Below are 19,679 nucleotides of genomic sequence, written 5' to 3' on the forward strand. Positions count from 1 at the left end.
CAAATATTTTCAAAACGAAAGCGTTTTTGTTTAGGAACATACAACTTTTTTTCAAAGCCAATAAAAAACAAAGACAAAGCAAAATTAATTTAGGACCTATTTTAGGACATGTCCTAAAAGTCGGTTATTAAACCATCAAAGACTAAGACTAAGTTTTAATGATGTTTAATTAACCGTGGCCTAAAGCCTGTACCTATCGCGTCTCCTGCTGCAGATATTACGCCCAATAATCAAAGCCTTAGATCTATTTCGATCAACACTAAAAGTTAAATTTGTATAAGTGACATTCCACGTAAATATTGGATGTTGGATGTTTTATTTTGTTGATTTTGTTGAGTAGTCGGTTTATAATTTAATAAATGAATACACCGCTGGACAAGTGTTGGACTAATTTAAATGCACTCATAAAAATTTAGTCCCTCTTCAAATGGTGAGGGCACCAGAAAAGAAAAGAGAGGCATTGTCCCTTCTTACTATTCATTGTTTTTTAATAATTTTTTTTAAGTTTTCTTGATAAATTTAATGTATATTATTGTAATATACGTGAAATTTAATAATAATAATAATAATAATAATAATAATAATAATAATAATAATAATAAGATCTAAATTTAAATAAGTGATTTATTATATTTTTGCTAATTAGAAAAGAAATAAAATTTGTAATTGATTATCTAATTCTAATAATAATAGGATACTTGTATTATTATATTAACTCAAGGGAGCCGTAAGAAAACCTAAATTTTATTGGAGAGAATAGCTGCAGAGCCGCCTAGGGAGAAAAAGGGAGCAAGTGAATCAGTTGGTCGGTGATTTATTTGTTAAGGGCTACAGACTCTGTTATAGAATTGGCCGATTTTTCAAAAATCACCGATAAATCGCTCAAAAATCGGTTAAAAATATTTATCCGATTTGACCGATTTCCGATAAATCGCCGATAAATCATCCGATTTTTTAAAAATCGTCCGATAAATCGCAAATCGATACCTCAACCGTATATGTCCGATTTCCGAATTCTGTAACACTAGCTACATGTTTATATCACGTCCTTATTCTAGTGCCTTATTGTGCACAATTAGTTATGTATATTACATAGTGTTAACGTGGCATCTATAAGTCTGTGTAGATATAGCTTTTACAGTATTACAGTACTATACTTTTGTTGTGATTTCATGGTCTATAATGATTAAAATAATATAAGTTTGGATATGGTAATTTGATCAATTAGTTGTAGCATCATTATATTTATGTTTTATTTTCTTTCTTTTGTTCGGGGTCCGCTAATATCTGTGTTAATTACATAATCAAGATTTCAAGATTAAAATTTGATATTTAAAAATAAAAGTGATTTATGACTTTATATATTATATATGAATTGTGTTTGTTTAGTGTTTAATTACCATGCATTAGCGTAATATTTATTAACTTAATAAATATAAAATTTATGTGATCAATGCTTTAACTAGTTTATTTTATTATTAACAAATTATGTATGTTTCTGTTTTGTCTTATGCTATATGTGTTAGATGAATCTTTCGTACAATATTTATTATTATGATCTATATTATTAAAAGATAATTTATATTCTTAAAATATGAAGTACGTGTTTATGATATAATCTATAAATATAATTTATTTTTTTTAAAAAAAACAAAATTTACAACATGAAGATTTGATATTGGATATTAATATATATTGGTGTCGTAGAGTGTCGTGTGTAACATATATGTATTAAATAATTTTGATATTGTATTTATAATTATTTAATATAGATTAGTTGGGCTTGTTCTTAATTTTGAGGATAAACCATTTATTTGATTTTGTCTCGTCGCACGTGGTTAGAGATTAAGGCCAGGGAGTCATTTTCATGTACATGTGCATGTTAGTCTAGTATATTAGTATAATTTATTATTAGTTTTAAGGCACATGCCGCAGGTAGAATTAATAATTAAATATGTTATTAAATAATTTGAATAATGTAAAAAGCAACTTATGCTAATAATAAATTATATTTGTTATTTAGATTGGGGGCCGGGAATTTAGCGGGACGTTTACGGATTTTGTTGGTATTAGAGTTTGAGATATTCGAGATACGGATTTTGTCCCCTTTTATTTAGCGCTACTTCTCTTGTCTATATTATTTATTTGATTTGTTCCGTTCAACTTTCTGTTCATTTCGTTAATATTTGCTTTGACCGTTTAACTTCCGAAAATTGTTTTAAAAATTGATTTTGAAAATTTTAAATATCTGTTATGCGGTTTTTAAAAATTATTTATGACGCCCTCAGTTTTGGAAATCTGAATTATTTGTTTGAGATGATTTTAAAATTCTGCGAGAATTATTTTATTTGGACCCTTAGTGTGATTTAGGGTATACCGAGTTAACCAGCTGTAGGGGTACTACAGCTATGTCATTGCGGCACCAGTGACATGACACTTTCGTGACAGTGTGATTGGTCACGGCGTATCCTTATGTTAGCTCTTGGGAGGAGATTTTGCGCATTTGATATTTGTTCAGGATACGTGGGTGCACCCAGAGTTTGATTTGTTATTTGATTTATGGTGACGTTGTATATGCCGTACACGTTATCCATTCTGTTGCACGCATTAGATACCCTATGATGTGTGTATTTGTATCTGTTCTAATCTCGGTATGAAATAGTCCTAACCCCTCGTTGTTTCTGCCATGCTTGTTTTTAAAATTATTGTTCTGTTGTGAATCCTGAAATATTCCTTTCTGATTTTCTGTTTTATAAATTGTATTCCAAATCCGTACTGGCTGTTTGGCTCATGCCATATTCTTTTTCTGGCAGGTGCTTAGGGGGATCTGGGATTGTGTGATGGAGAGCTACCCCAGTTCATTGATTAGAATTTCAGACTTTATCATTATCTAATCTTAATTATTTGAATAGAGATTTCTACATTTATATTATTGATTTAGACAGTTTGGAGATTTAATATTATTTAAGAGATTTTAGACTGTTTAAATTATGTACATAAATATATTAATGCTCTGTTTGCAGGTTTATGGATTTTAAGTAATATCTTCTTTTATTATTAAAATGGGGGGTTACAATTATACTATAACAACCGGAATGTGGTATAATTTAGTATATTTTTTTATTGCTTTGGTTATTTTCATTCATAACCGTCGGATCTTTTTAATCAAGTGATTAGAACCGTTAGATTCAAATACTAAAATAATATACACTACTCAAATTTTCAGGTTCGAACCCCGCCAACAACAAATATTTATATTATTATTTATACACTACTAAAATTCCTAGGTTCAAACCCAAGAACAGTAAATATTTATTATTATTATTTATACACTACCCAATGTTCAAGTTCGAATCCGCCAACAACAAATATTTATATTATTATTTATAAATATACTAATAAGGTAATGATTAAAAAGAAATTTATTATAATTTTAAGTAATATAAAAATATTAATGAAAATCCGTGCATCGCACGTGTTGTAAAGCTAACATCATTAATACATTTTAAATTTATATAATTTTGTTAATTAATTTTAATCGTAGCAAAAAGTGAGTTTTAAAATAATAGGTGAGACGAAATTCCTACTTGCTTTTACCACCAGAATTTGCCATCCATTTAAATACAAATATTGTGTGATTAACTTTATTAAGCTTCTATCTACAATATTAAAAGACCAACGTTAGGTAGGATGCAGCCTGGATGCAAAGACCAAATCGTATGTATGAAAACTACAAATTTGATTGTTGATTGTGTTCAGTCAAAAGCATTTACACGAGAAGAAGAGGAACAGTTTAAATAAACATATTTTTATCTTTACTAAATGAATAATAGTTGACGAAACCAAAAAATCTGGACGGCGGAATATAGATACAAATCATACAATAGACTGAAATGTGGTTCAAGTCACGCGAACCTTTCCTAAAAATTGTACAATGATTTATTTAACAAGTTTGACCATTCTAGTGACGTGGTCTTATGCTTGGCCCCTTGGACAATGGCGACGGCCACGCGATTTAACAACAATTCCAAGATTTATTCGTTTTCCCTTTAATCAAATTTAATATATTAAGAGCATTTCCAAGCCTATTAGGTAATTTTTTCAGCTGAATCACTAGCTAAAATTTTGTTGAACCTGTAAAAATTTATATTATAATTGTGTTAGCTATATTCATTAATTATATCTAAAATACTATTTTAAATTTGAGTTATTAATATTCAATACAATTGAAAATAAAATATGTATTTAAATTAAAAATATTTAATGACAATATTTTTTTTATATTTATAAAAATATTTTAAAAGTAAATATTATAAAATAAAAATTTACTATAATTATAAATATAAAAACATATTTAAAAATAAAAAAAATAAAATTAACAAACATTACTTACATCTATATATATTTTAACTAAAACATAGTTAATATAATATTAGAATTTTTAATATTGGTTAATAAATAAATAATATTTAAATATTATTTAAGATATATTTGTTAAAAAAAATATTTATAAAAGAGAACACATGATAGCATTAGGTTAATCTCTGTTAGAGTGGTCAAAATTTTACATATTAGGTATATTAAAGTGTCACATAAGTATTATATCTAACAATTGATTAGAGTTTGGACATGTTAAAAATAGTCTTTTTACTGAGTATGTTAATGGTGAGCAAGCGGTTTGAATATAACTATTTGCTTGATACTAAATATTTTATTAAATATTTATATTTTATTATTCACATGAATAACTATTAAAAAAGTAATTTTAGTTAGTCTTTTCAAATTTAATTTTTTGAAATCAAATCATAATTTTTGAGATTTCATTTGATTAAATTTTTAACTTTAGTTAAAAAAATCTGTCAAAGATTAATTTTGGAATAACGCCTTGACTCATTTCAATAGGCAAAATTTTTATGGTATATTTATCATTATTTGTGTGATACGTGGTCATGGATATTCACTACAAAAATCATAATAAAAATATACTTTTGGATGCAAAATACTGCAAATTAAGATATCATGGCATTGACTAATTAAGCATGTGAAAATGATGGTTTGAAGGCACTGGAAAATTGCAATAGCTCTGTTCAGAGGCCGTGTACGTGTACAATTGTACACCTGTATCAGCGTATTTAATAATTGACGTTATTTCAAGCGACCCTCCTCCGTGCCCCCATCCTTTATTGGCACCGAATATTTCTCATATCTGAATCTGATGCGTGCACTGCATCGTAAAATGAAATGCAACTCCAATTACAGCCCGGTGCATAACTGTATATACATTTTGTCGTATAAAATACAAAAACAATCGTGCAAGCCAAAATGAAAGAAAATGTATACTCATCTACTAAAGTTTAGTAGGTTTTCGGACCAAAACAAGAGTTTAGTAGGTTTCAATCAACCTGGTTAATAATTAGGATCCCTAGTACTATCAAAGATTAATATATTATTATTATTATTACTAATCGATTAAAGTTCGTTTTTGACATGAAATACAAGAATTCAATCATAACAATTATTTTATTATAATTTTATTATTATATCAAAATAATAAATTAAAGTATATTTATTATATTGATAAAATGGTAATTTTGTACGTTTTCTATTATTTGCATCTCTCAAAGTTTCATAAAAATATGATTCTCTCAATGAAATGAAAATGCTAAAAACCTTTTACTAGTAAGTTATATTTATAATTTTGGTATATCTAATTAGAAATCTAAGATAATTCAACTAAGTATCAACATATTTTAAATTTATGAATCTAATAATGAATATTATTATTATGTAAATATTTGGGGAATTGACATATAATACCACAAAAAGAGAATTTTATCCAAAAATTAACAATTTTGTAAAATTCAAATAATAAAAAGTTCTGCAAATTCATACCATCCTCATAAATTCTTAAATAAACCTTGATGGACTGATAAAATCCTAAAATTCCGATCTTAAAAAAATAAATCTAAGCCGGGCGGTTTAAAATTTTAAAATTTATCGAAGATTTGCTTAACCTTCTTTCTGGTGGGCCCCCCTCCATCATGCGCGTGACTCCAGCGTTTGAAACATTCACATCAATAGAAACGTAAAAGAATATATACAAGACGACACCGTTACACCAAATCAACGAAGCCTCCCCAGTATATAAACTCCAAATAAACTAGTCTTCATTCATTCAAACAAACAAAAAAGTACTAACATTCCTGATCAACCACTTCACAAAACACACAAATATATCACAGCCATGCCTGTCGCCGTAGCTTTATCAAATTCCCCGGTATTTTCTCCGTCACATAGACACTCTCCAAGCTTCTGCAAGCCGTCAATGAATCTCAACGTCTCTCTACAAACGCCTTCACCTCCGCCGTTATCGCCGTTAGGTTTCCGTCTACAGAAGTCACAGTCTCAATCGCAAATACAATCTCAATCGCCGGTGTGTAAGTCTCCGTCGTCGCTGATTTTGAAGCGGAAGAGGCCGTTGAGAATTGAGATTCCGGCGGCGCCGGCGATTATTTCGGCCGGCGAGAAGATCGAGGCGGCGGAGAGAGTCGATGAGGTGGAGATTGAAGGAGAGGAGTATGCTGTGTATTGTAAGAGAGGGAGAAGAGGTCAAATGGAGGACCGGTACTCTGCTGTTGTTGGACTAGATGGTGATTCTAAACAGGTATGTTATAGATACATATAATTGTATGTTTATGCGTGTGTATTGAATTGTTTTAGATGATCGTCAATGTGTTTGTGTAGAAATGTGATTTTTATGTATGTATTGTAGATTAGCTTGAATTATTTAGAGATTGTAAATGTATAGAAATTGCGAATTTGTATCGGATGTTAGAACATTTAGGTTTTATTCGATACAGCTTATAATTGACGTTGAATCAGAAAATTTTACGAGAATTTAATTCACGAAACTTGGAAATTGATTGATCATGTTGAGATTTATGTTGAAAGTAGCTGTGTGCTTTTTTTGTTTGTTTAGGGAAAGGAGGAGTTTCTTAATTATTTCATATTGCTGATTAGGAAAATAAGACTAATTTGGTGTTATTTAGCGCTTTTTGAAAATTATGGAATAATTATTGATTTTATTGGATGTTTGTATGTGCAGGCTTTTTTTGGTGTATTTGACGGACATGGAGGTAATAAGGCAGCTGAATTTGCGTCGAAAAATATGGAGAAAAATGTAATGGATGAAGTGAGAAAAGAAAGTAGAGAGGGAATTGAAGAAGCGGTTAGGAAGGGGTATCTTGCAACGGATGCAGAGTTTTTAAAGGAGGAGAGTAGTGGTGGTGCATGTTGTGCAACAGCTTTGATACGAAATGGAGAGCTTGTTGTCTCAAATGCTGGTGATTGTCGCGTTGTGATGAGCCGAGGAGGAGTTGCTGAAGCACTCACGGTTGATCACCGACCTTCAAGAAAAGATGAAAAAGAAAGGATTGAAAATTTGGTAAGTGTTAAGTAAAAGAGGATGTATTATATTACATTGATTGGAAGTGGTCCGCAAGTTTTTGATTGTTTATGTAGTAGCTGATAGTATTCCTGTTATTTTCTTTATAGGGTGGATATGTCGATTTCTGCCGTGGAGTTTGGAGAATACAGGGGTCTCTTGCAGTGTCAAGAGGAATCGGAGACAGAAGTCTTAAACAATGGGTGATATCTGAACCTGAAACAACAGTATTAAGCATAAAGCCTAACTGTGAATTCTTAATCCTTGCTTCTGATGGACTTTGGGACAAGGTAGATTACTCGAATTGAAATTGTCAATTGTACATTTGTAGTATTTTGTGCGATTTTCTGAAGATATTTGAATGCTAAGTGAATTGTGCTGCATTGTTTCAGGTAAATAATCAAGAGGCAGTCGACGTAGTTCATGATGTCTGTGTTGGCAATGATAAACGTGACACAATTGCTGCATGTAGAAAACTTGCACAACTTTCAGCTACTAGAGGTTCGACTGACGATATCAGTGTCATGGTTATTCCATTACCTCATTTTTCCTTGCCAGTAAAATTTTAAAATTGGAGGCTGCATAGACCTAACCGGCAACTTTTGACTCAAATCAAATGAATAAGCTTGCAGAATAGATTTAGAAATTGGCCTAACAATACTTGTCATCAATTGATATCTCGCTCATTCTTGGGTTAATGCTAGTTGTTTTTTAACAGTAATGATGATGCCAATAATAAGCTCTTGCTTGAATTTGACCCCGCAACATGGGGGGATAGAATACTAATGTTCGATGAACGCATTTAGTTCATGTAAATTGCTTGCTGGATGGGTAGTTTGTGTGATTGATATAAGCCACCCCGTATGATTTACCTATGTAAACATAGACTTGAACAACTATGATAAGAATTACAGTTATTGTAGTTGATCTTTCATAGTCCGTCTACTGGTATTCTATACATGGTCTTTGATGTGCTACACTGGTCTTCACTCTCCTAGTCATGGAAACGAGGCAGACTTGGTGGACCATCTGTTGAATGTTTTATTCCATTTTGTTTAACGTGTATGACTAAAATTAAAATGTGTTTGAATGTGGAATGAGCCAAGGAACTATTCAGTAATCGCGGTGCTGCGGTGGTTAGACCGGGTAATTTTGGATACCGCTTACATGACACGAAAATACGAAAATTTAGTGTTTGTATTTTCATTTGTAGTACGTGACATGAAAACTAGGGTGCATGTCACAGTGGCACGGGCATGCCAAGATGGGCATGCCATGACGTCATTTAGCCAGACATGCCTTTTCATGATTCGGCATACCTTTTTACTAAATTTTTTAATTTTTTAATAATTATTTTAATATTAGAAATATCCAGAAATAACAAATATAATTTAAAATATTTACATCTATACTATACTATAATAACCGGAATAGAGTATAATTTGGTATGCCTTTTTTTGGTTGGTTTGGTTATTCCCATTTATGACCGTCAGATCTTTTTTATTAATTGATAAGGATCGTTCGATTCAATTCAAAAAAAATATACACTACTCAAACTCCCATGTTCGAACCCCGCCAACGACAAATATTTATATTATTATTTATACAATACTAAAACTCTCAAGTTCGAACCCAACGAACAACAATCATTTATATTATTATTTATACACTACCCAATATTCAGGTTCGAATCCTGGCAACAACAAATATTTATATTATTATTTATAAATATACTAATAAGGTAATGATCCAAATTTTTTTTATTATAATTTTAAATAATATAAAAATATTAATGAAGACCCGTGCATCGCACGGGTTGTAAAGCTAGTATATTTTAATATTTAAAAAGTTACTAATTTAAATGAGTATTATGATGGTATTTGGTTGTTACTGTCAACTAACTTTAATTTTATATTCAAATTCATTGTATATTAGTATAATAATTATTTATTAAATTTTATTATATTTAACTGATAAATGGCATGCCATTTGGGCATGCCTTTTTGCAAAAAGCATGCCTATAGGCATGCCTTCCGGGACTCTTGTGACAGGTACCCTAATGAAAACACACGAACACGAAAGTACACGACCGATATTTAGTGTAGGTTTTGCATTTTTCCTTCAATTACACGACACGACACGAGTATACGACATAAATAGATATTATAATTAAATACAAATATTTATAATCAATATATGTATATTTATAATAGATATATGTTTTTTAAAATAATTACTTAATTTTATAATATGTATATAAATGTGATCTAACTATATATTTTAATATATTTCATAAAAATTTTACTTGAAAATCTTATAATTTTATTTATTGACTTATTTATTTTAATTAATATTAATATTCAATTTTACAAGAAAAATATGATACGAATCGAAAGTACACGAACTCTAAACATGTCGATTTTGTGTTTGACTTTAAGTATATAGAACACGAAAATATACGACATTAAACGAATTCTCGGAATTAGTACTGGTGTATGCCTCTGGTTTCGTGCATTAGTCAGCTTTGGCAGCTGGCCTTTTTATTTGAGTTCTCATTGATATATACATTGGAGTTGTTTCCCAAATGCTACTTTAAAAAAAATGCTCGATTGCAAAATTATAAATACTTTCTTTGAGGGCCTAGACTATAAGCCTATATATATGTAAATCTCTATTTTTCCCGCTGATATTTGTTTGTATCTTGTTCGTTCACTTCCTTTAGATGATGAAGTGCGTATCTTTGTGTCAATATATCATTCATGTTTGTGATCACGGGTGAACAAAAATCCAGCATTCCCGCTAAAGCGACCCAGCCCCTTATTTAAATAAGACCCAAAAAACCGAGTCATTTGGAACCGAATTTTCTGTGGGTTCGTTTTTTATCAACCCAGACTGTTGGGTTGGATAACCAACCCGTGCATGTAATATATAAGTACAATCCATATTTAAATTAAGCCCAGTCCATCCCAGTCCACAAGTCCGGTCATTTATAGTCTCTTTATTTTTACCTAAATGATTTTTAGTTTACCTTTCTAGTAATGATTTAAAAATCTCTCTCATCTTGTTTATCTTTACAAATACTCCCTCGGTCCCACCCAATTGTTATCGTTTCTGAGAGAGTGTCTGACACATATTTTAAGATGAATATAAAGTATAGTTTTATAATTTTTTTAAAAAAATTTCGTTTTCTGAATAAAAATATAATGTTTAAACTTTATTCAGAAAAAGAATTTTTTTTTAAAAAGTGATCGACTATATTTTCTATTCATCTTAAAATGCGTGTCGGACACTATATTAGAAGCGATAACAATTGGGAGGGACGGAGGATGGAAGTAGTGAGAAATAATCTCATTACTTCTCGCTGCACTCTCATGACTTTTAAGAGTCAGAGTTTCCTCACAAAGATATGCTAAATCCCGACTCTCATCTAGCTCTCCTTTTTCCAGGTAAGGATCTTGTCTCACTTTATTTCTGTTTTTCTCTAAATCTTTTCCCTCGATCTCAGATGAAAGGTGTAACACCCCCAAATCCGGGGTCGGGGATTCGGGTTGTCACGAGTTCCATTTCCCTTATCAATACTTAATCTTAACAGTCAACCAACTACTGCGTACCGTGACCCCACAATATACACACACACCACAAGTTATAGTCTCAGAGATGAATAACAAAAATAACACAAGTCATTTTATTCCACAATTATAAACCATTACACCTTAAAAAGGGTTTCTGAATAATTTACATATTCTTTGCCATTATTACAATTCATAAATATACATAAGTCCGGTACATCAAAAGTTGAAAGCCTAGCCTATTGGTAGATCCTACCTCAGCTACAACGGCATCAACGCCTACAAGAAACTGGGGAACGTTTCCTATCCGCTCACGAATTGGGAGCTTGGTCATGTTCATCTTGTCTATCTGTTGTTGTGTGATGAAAGAAGAAAGCAAGGGTGAGCAACAAGCCTACCAAAATAATATGTATAATGATTAACAATATATGAGCATTCTCATAGCACTCATGAAAGTCTTGGTCAAGAAGAATTGGACCAAGTTTGACCTCTTAATGCGACCAAGTCACAAAATATTTAGTATATATGTATATATACTTTTCAAAATCTTTGAAATCCTCTGCCATGCATAATATACGCAGAGTTCCAGTTTATAACTATATAAAAATATCGTTGCAAGGTGATTTCATATATCTAACCTTGTCTCAACGTTTTTCTGAAAATCTTTGTCATGTATAAGATAATCATTAACCAAATATAAGTTGAAAATGTGAAGTTACGAGATACTCCAATATACTTATATCTTTTCCGAATACTACTTGAACTACCACCGTTCAAGGTATAATCCGTTTCAAAAGTTCATCACATAGATGAGACTACAAGATAAGATTTGAATAGATTCAATCCTTGAAATATCATTATAAATAATGAAGTTACGAGATACTTAATTAAGTCCTGATATATATATATATATATATACACCTATATATATATACATTTCATACACTCCTTGAATACCTCTGTTATGAAAATTATAAACAGAGTTGTAATATCCAATGAATTTGGAAAGGAGAAAACCTTGACATAAACCTGATATCTTGCTGATCAGGCAAATATACCAATAAGTAACCTTTTCTACTAGTAGATGGACGAATTCCCCACTGGTCATCACCCTGGCCGCAATTGGACCTTATGCTGGACTGCCACTCAGCCACTTACGCATTTGATCGACTCCCATCGAGCCACTTACACTTTCATGGACGCCCACTGAGCCAATGTTGCTTATGCCGACTCAATAGATGGACTTACTTCCCGAACGTTGGGTAAGTAATCAATTCATTCATCAAAACAACAACCTTGTTGTGAAATATAAATACACCACAGAGCCGGATCCCTCAGGTTTTGAGCGAGTATTTAAATCCCCTTTGAAAGGAAGATCTTAAATATAAAAATGAGTTTTGGGATCCGCTCTAACTTTAAAAATCATTTTGAAGACTCGAAAACACTTTTAAGAATGTTTGGAGTAAGGTTGATTTAATAAAATAAATTAGTCCCAATATATTAAAAAATATCTGAATATTATTATTTAAATAATATTTCCACAAGGATAATCTCTATATAAATAATTTGAAGTAGAAGTTTTAAAACTCATACTTGAAATGAATATTAAATAACCAAAGATATACTTATACGAAAGTACTATCTTTATTTGAATAATCGAAAATAAGTTTGATTATCGAAACATTATTCTTTAATAAAATAAAGAATATTATTTAGTAAATAATCGGAGTCATAAGTCCTCGAATGAATATTCAAAATAATATTCATTAAATAGAATAAACAGAGTCGTAAGTCCTCGAATGAATATTCAAAATAATATTCATTAAATAAAATAAACGGAGTCATAACTCCTCGAATGAATATTCAAAGTAATATTCATTAAATAAAATAAAGTTATCGAATAAACCTTATTCGATTAATAGTTTTAAAAACTATATCAATATATATAAATATATATATATTACACTCGGGAACATCGACTCCCGGTTTTAGAAAATATCCACCTTTGGGTCCCCTATACTAAGGGTATACGCAATTACTGCTTATCTCTAGCATAGGTATTATGCAACTATAAGTATTGGAATCAACATATAGATATCAAGATTATGAAACAGACATGCATATATACCATATCAGCATGCTCCAATATATCGCAAAATTTGCTAATAACAATCATGCACTTATCACAAGATAATGCATATACATATATTTACATCACAACATCAGTATAAAGGGTAGAAAACTTGCCTGAGCGACTGGGGGTGATAAAAGGCTTAGGACGAGTCTGGTAACCTATAAACAACATATAAGTTGGAATTAAACCAAAGTCGCTTATGAATCTATACTTTAACCAATTAGACCCTAATGTTCGCTTTTGCGCTTAACGATTCACTTAAGTCGCTCGAGTACCCTCGGCTCCATCATTTTTAATAAATTAACCATTAAGAGTTTTAAGGCGATTCTTTCGCGAGTACCCTATCAACTGCCTAATCCACTTTAAATAATTGTTTCATACCCCAATTAATCATTTAAGGTCCTTAACCAAGGTTTCAAAGTAAGGCGAGGGGTAATGGTTCGTTCGCGAAACGCCGTTACTTAAAACGGTCGTTTCTCCTAAACCGTACATCGGATTCAAGCGAACCACATATCAAAATGAAGCTCGTAACATGAACTATCTAATCATGGCAATGGTCAAAACGTAACAGTGAGTTCACGGGTCCTGATGTTAAGAACAAAAACAGTCTAAAGTAAATCGGGCATTACGACTGCTATGTTTACGCGATTACCAAAGTTTAAACTACTCCAATCAATCACAAATCAACCACAAATCAACCCATAACCACCAATACCACCAAACTTCATCCAAACCTTACTAACTCAGTCCATAACCTCATGATTTTTCCAACTTATTCAATCTCAAACAAGAGCTACTAACTATACTCAAGGTTCATCAACCAACAACCAAGATTTATAACCCAAAATCATTATAATTCCAACCAAACTCTAAACATACAAGAATCATGCTCTCATGAACTATAACAAACAAAACCAAACCTAATACTCAAAGTAAAGTTAGGGTTTGGAGGGGTTATACCTTCCTTGGAGAGTGGAGAATCACTTAGGAAGCCTTAAATAACCACTAACTATCTCTACTAAGCTTGGATCTTGAAGAAAACATAAGAAAACACAAAGTTAGTTTCTTGAAAATACTATTCACCAAGAAATTTGATGAATTGATCAGCTATGTTAAACATGGAATCTTGAGCTTAAACTTATGGCTCATCTAAGTTATGAATTATGGAAGCTAAAGAAACAAACCTCTTGATTTTTGAAGGTGTGTAGCTTGAGTTTTGAAAATTATCCTTTGCTTTTGATGGAAAAGCCGAGAGCAAGAATGAGGGGGGAGAAGAAATGCTTCTTGTTTGGTTGCTTTCCCTTTTTTGTTTTGTTAATTACCTTTTACCATGGTAAAAAATGAATGGCTTAAAATCAACCAACAATTCCTTCCCTTTAGGTCATGCTTATGTCATCCTCCTATATCATCTTTCCACACTTGTCCTCTTCTTGTTGGTGTGATGACATCATCATCACTAACCTCTTTGATTAGCTCCTAATTACTTGGCTAATGACCGCTGATCTGTTATACGGTTCGCTTAACTTTCGTTCTCGTTTATCGTTTGAGGGATCATACCCGGGATCTTATTACTTGGGTTTCCTTAACCTTTCTCAATACATTATATTCCTTTTATGATCCTCTCTTATACTCTTTGAATTTAAATCCTTTTTATCCTGTTACCTTATACTCAATTCTTTCGGTATCTGGTGGATTTTCGGGAAAAATCAAAGTGTTCGATCTTTACATACACTTATATACCATATAAAATACTAATAAGATCTCAGAATGACAATAAAAGTGTAACACCCCCAAATCCGGGGTCGGGGATCCAGGTTGTCAAGAGTTCCATTTCCCTTAATAACACCCAATCTTAATAAAAAATCAACTACTCTGTACTGTGACCCCATAATAAACACACACACCACAAGTTATAGTCTCAGAGATGAATATCCAAAAATAACACGAGTCATTTTATTCCAAAATTATATGCCATTACACCTTACAAGGGTTTCTGAATAAATTTACATTTTTTTTGCCATTATTACAATTGATAAAGATACATAAGTCTGGGACATCAAAAGTTGAAAGTCTATTCTATTGGTAGTTCCTACCTCAGCTACAGCGACATCAACGCCTATAGGAAACTGCGGAACGTTTCCTATCCGCTCGCGAATTGGGAGCTTGGTCCTGTTCATCTTGTCTCTCTGATGTTGTGTGATGAAAGAAGAAAGCAAGGGTGAGCAACAAGCCCACAGAAATAATATGTATAATAATTAACAATATATGAGCATTCTCATAGTACTCATGAAAGTCTTGGTCAAGAAGAAATGAACCAAGCTGATATCTTAACACGACCAAGTCGCAAAATATTCAGTATATATATACATATATACTTTTCATAATCTTTGAAATCCTCTGACATGTATAATATACACAGAGTTCCAGTTTATAACTGTATAAAAATATCGTTGCAAGGTGATCTCATATATCTAACCTTGTCTCAACGTTTTTCTGAAATTCTTTGACATGCACAAGATAATCATTTACTAGATATAAGTTTAAAAGATGAAATTACAAGATACTCCAATATACTTATATCTTTTCCGAATACTACTTGAACTACCACCGTTCAATGTATAAATAGTTCATCCCATAGATTAAGCTACAAGACAAAACTTGTATAGAATCAATCTTTAAAATATCATCAAAATAAAATGAAGTTACGAGATACTTCATTTGATGCAAACATCATTTTGAAAACTCAACCCTGCCAACACTCAACAATCGCCCAACCATAGCCTTTCTATCGAAGTGCTCTGGGTAGTGTTGCAGAAATATCCAATTAGATGATGAACTCATTACGGGAGTTTGCCGTGCCAGGAAGACCACTTACGATGATCAGTCGTAGTAGTACAACCCCACCATTTTCTACATGTAGAGGAGAACCTGTCGGATTTACTTGTCAACCGAACACTGGACTCCTAAGGAATGGACCGTCTTAGCGGAACTTCCAGGCCATTTAGGCCAATATAATTAGGCTGGGCCGGCGCCACTCGACCACTTACGCCACTCCTAGTTCAGATGAAATCCATGACTCTGAAACGTAAAGCTCGTCCCTACTTTCCCCAAGTAGAAACTTGTTGATACGGCTCCACCAAGAAGTCGTATCTATTTGGAAAGGAAAACTCACCGATATTTCCCAGGCGATGCCTGTTAATGGATTAACTTGTTCCAAGAATTTTACTTCCCGAGTATTGGGTAAGTAATCAAAAACTCTTTTATCAAAATAGCAACCTTGTTGCGAATATAAAACACACCACAGAGCCGGATCCCTCAGGTTTTGAGCGAATATTTAAATCCCCTTTGAAAGGAAGATCTTAAATATATAAAAAAATGAGTTTTGGGATCCGCTCTAACTTTTAAAATCATTTTGAAGACTTGCAAACATTTTTAAGAATGTTTGGAGTAATGCTGATTTAATGAAATAAATCAGTCCCAATTTATTAGAAAATATCTGAATATTATTATTTAAATAATATTCTCATAAAGAATAATCTTTATAAAAATAATTGAAGTAGAAGTTTTAAAACTTATACTTGCAATGTATATTAAATAACCAAAGATATACTTATACGAAAATACTATCTTTATTTGAATAATCAAAAGTGAGTTTGATTATCGACACATTATTCTTTAATAAAATTAAGAATAATAATTAGTAAATAATCGGAGTCATAAGTCCTCGAATGAATATTCAAATAATAATATTCATTAATAAAATAAACGGGGTCATAAGCCCTCGAATGAATATTCAAAATAATATTCAATAATAAAATAAACGGGGTCATAAGCCCTCGAATGAATATTCAAAATAATATTCAATAATAAAATAAACGGGGTCATAAGCCCTCGAATGAATATTCAAAATAATATTCAATAATAAAATAAACGGGGTCATAAGCCCTCGAATGAATATTCAAAATAATATTCATTAATAAAATAAAGTTATCGAATAAACCTTATTTGATTCATAGTTTTAAAAACTATTCATATATATATATATATATATAAATATATATTATACTCGGGAGCATCGACTCCCGGTTTTAGAAAATGTTCACCTCTGGGTCCCCTATACTAAGGGTATATGCAATTTACCGCTTATCTCTAGCATATGTATTATCAACTGAATCAACAGATATATGTGTCAAGATTACGAAACAGGCATGCATATATACCATATCACATGCTACAATATATCGCAATAATTTGCTAAATAACCATTATGCATCTATCACAAGATAATGCATGTACAAATGTATACATCACAACAACAGTATAACGGGTAGAAAACTTGCCTGAGTGCTCCCGGATAGACTTAAGCTTAGAGTGGGTCTGATAACCTATGAACAACAACATAAGTCGGAATTAAACCCCGGTCGCTTAAGAAACTAGACTTTAACCATTTAGAGTCCTAACGTTCGCTTTCGCGCTTAACGATTCACTTAAGTTGCTCGAGTACCCTCGGCTCCACCATTTTTAATAAATTAGCCATTAAGGGTTTTAAGGCGATTCTTTCGCGAGTACCTTACCAACTTCCTAATCCACTTTGCATAAATGTTTCATACCCCAATTAGTCATTTAAGGGCCTTAACCAAGGTTTCAAAGTAAGGCGAGGGGTAAAGGTTCGGTCGCGAAACGCCGTTACTTAAAATGGTCGTTTCTCCTAAACCGTACATCGGATTCAAACATACCACATATCAAAACGAAGCTCGTAACATGAACTATCTAATCATGGCAATGGTCAAAACCTAACAGTGAGTTCTCGGGTCCTGATGTTAAGAGCAAAAACAGTCTAAAGTAAATCGGACATTACGACGGCTATATTTACGCGATTTCCCAAATTTTTACCATTCCAAATCATATCAATCCAACTACCAATCAATAACAACTCAAGATACACATCAATGCTACTGATTTCAGTCATAATAAGCTCAAGGATCTCAATCCAATCATATATTATAACACCTCCAAATTCAACTAAACTACTTAACAATTAAAACTCGAATCATGCTTATCATTCAAATTACTACTCATCCATCCAAACCATCTCCAAACTTCAACATTCAAACTTATTACTAAAGGGTGTGAAGATTTATACCTTTATTGGAAGGTTTTAAGTTGCTAGGAAGCCTTATGGAGCCTCCTACAAGCTTGATATTTCCAAAGAAATCAAGAACACAAAGTTAGACTTTAAAGTTTCTAAAAGTCCGATTTAAATAACTGTAAAAATGAGGGTCTTACCATGCTTATTTGGACGAGACTTGTGAACAAGAGTTGTAGGCCATCTCAATTCCTTTCCAACGAGCTATAGAACACAACATTTGAGTGAGTATTGAAGGAGATATGGCAGTTTGAAGTTGCTGTGTTTATTTTGGCCGAGAGCTTCTTCTTGCAAAGTCAACTCTTCTCTTTTTGATTTATGTTATTTGCTTGGTTGATTCTTCTTTTTGTCTTGAAATTTGTTTTAACCTTTTTACCATGGTTAATTTTGTATGGCCCAAAATCACCCAACAAACAAAACTCCTTTGTCATGCTTATGCAAGCAAGCTTGTGTCATGTGATGACATCATCATCCACTACCTTTTTGATTAATCCCTTAATTACTTGGCTAATGACCGCTGATCTGTTATACGGTTCGCTTATCTTTTGTTTTCGTTCGTCGTTTGAGGGATCATATCCGAGATCTTATTACTTGGGTTCCCTTAAACCTTTCTCAATATTTTATATTCCTTTTATGTTCCTCTCTTATAATCCTTGAATTTAAATCCTTTTAATCATGTTATCTTATACTCAATTCTTTCGGTATCTGGTGGATTTTTGGGAAAAATCAAAGTGTTCGAATTTGGATTCTGAAGATCTTTACATACACTTATATACCATATAGAGTACTAATAAGATCTCAGAATAACAATAAAAGAACCCCTACAAAGTGTGGCATGAAAATTTTTCTTATTCAGCATAATCAGCAAAATCACTATTCATAAGGGTTTCAAAAATTCCAAAAATTGGGGTTATTACAAAAAGAACCTCTACAAAGTGTGGCATGAAAAATTTTCTTATTCAGCATAATCAGGAAAAACACTATTCATAAGGGTTTCAAAAATTCCAAAAATTAGGGTTATTACAGTTTCCCCTCCTTAAAAGGATTCCGTCCCGGAATCAGATAAAAATGAATAGGGATACTTTCTTAGCATTGCACTTTCTAACTCTCAAGTAAATTTTCCCACATTGTGGTTCTACCACCAACTCTGACTAGCTTGATAATCCCTTCTCCTAAGCACTTGTCCCTTTTCGATCTATAACCCTTCCTGGTTGCTCGATATAGGTTACGTCTGGTTACATGTCTATGCGCGCATATGCCCCTATTTGTCTGGCATCCGAATTACATTTCCTTAACATTGATACGTGGAACACGTTATGAACTTGCTACATGTTCGGGGGTAGGGCTAGCTCATATGCTAACTTCCCAATACGTCTTAATATATCC

General features: G+C 32.1%; 1 protein-coding gene and 1 long non-coding RNA gene across 2 annotated transcripts; one reads left to right on the forward strand and one right to left on the reverse strand.

Moving 5' to 3' along the window:
- The first annotated feature begins 6,157 nt into the window (after positions 1 to 6,157).
- LOC141692669 (putative protein phosphatase 2C 25) lies at positions 6,158 to 8,564 on the forward strand. Its single transcript, XM_074497582.1, has 4 exons — positions 6,158 to 6,664; positions 7,106 to 7,444; positions 7,555 to 7,734; positions 7,837 to 8,564. Exons 1-4 carry the CDS (start codon positions 6,245 to 6,247, stop codon positions 8,011 to 8,013), a joined length of 1,116 nt encoding a protein of 371 aa, XP_074353683.1. The 5' UTR covers positions 6,158 to 6,244; the 3' UTR covers positions 8,014 to 8,564.
- Positions 8,565 to 11,197: 2,633 nt separating this feature from the next.
- LOC141689644 (uncharacterized) lies at positions 11,198 to 18,593 on the reverse strand. The gene is made up of 3 exons (XR_012562459.1): positions 18,434 to 18,593; positions 18,291 to 18,342; positions 11,198 to 11,362 (listed from the first exon to the last, which is right to left on the reverse strand). It is a non-coding gene; the product is annotated as an uncharacterized LOC141689644 (long non-coding RNA).
- Between the last annotated feature and the right edge of the window lie 1,086 nt (positions 18,594 to 19,679).

The sequence above is a fragment of the Apium graveolens genome, chromosome 10, assembly GCF_009905375.1.
Source record: "Apium graveolens cultivar Ventura chromosome 10, ASM990537v1, whole genome shotgun sequence".
Taxonomy (NCBI): domain Eukaryota; kingdom Viridiplantae; phylum Streptophyta; class Magnoliopsida; order Apiales; family Apiaceae; genus Apium; species Apium graveolens.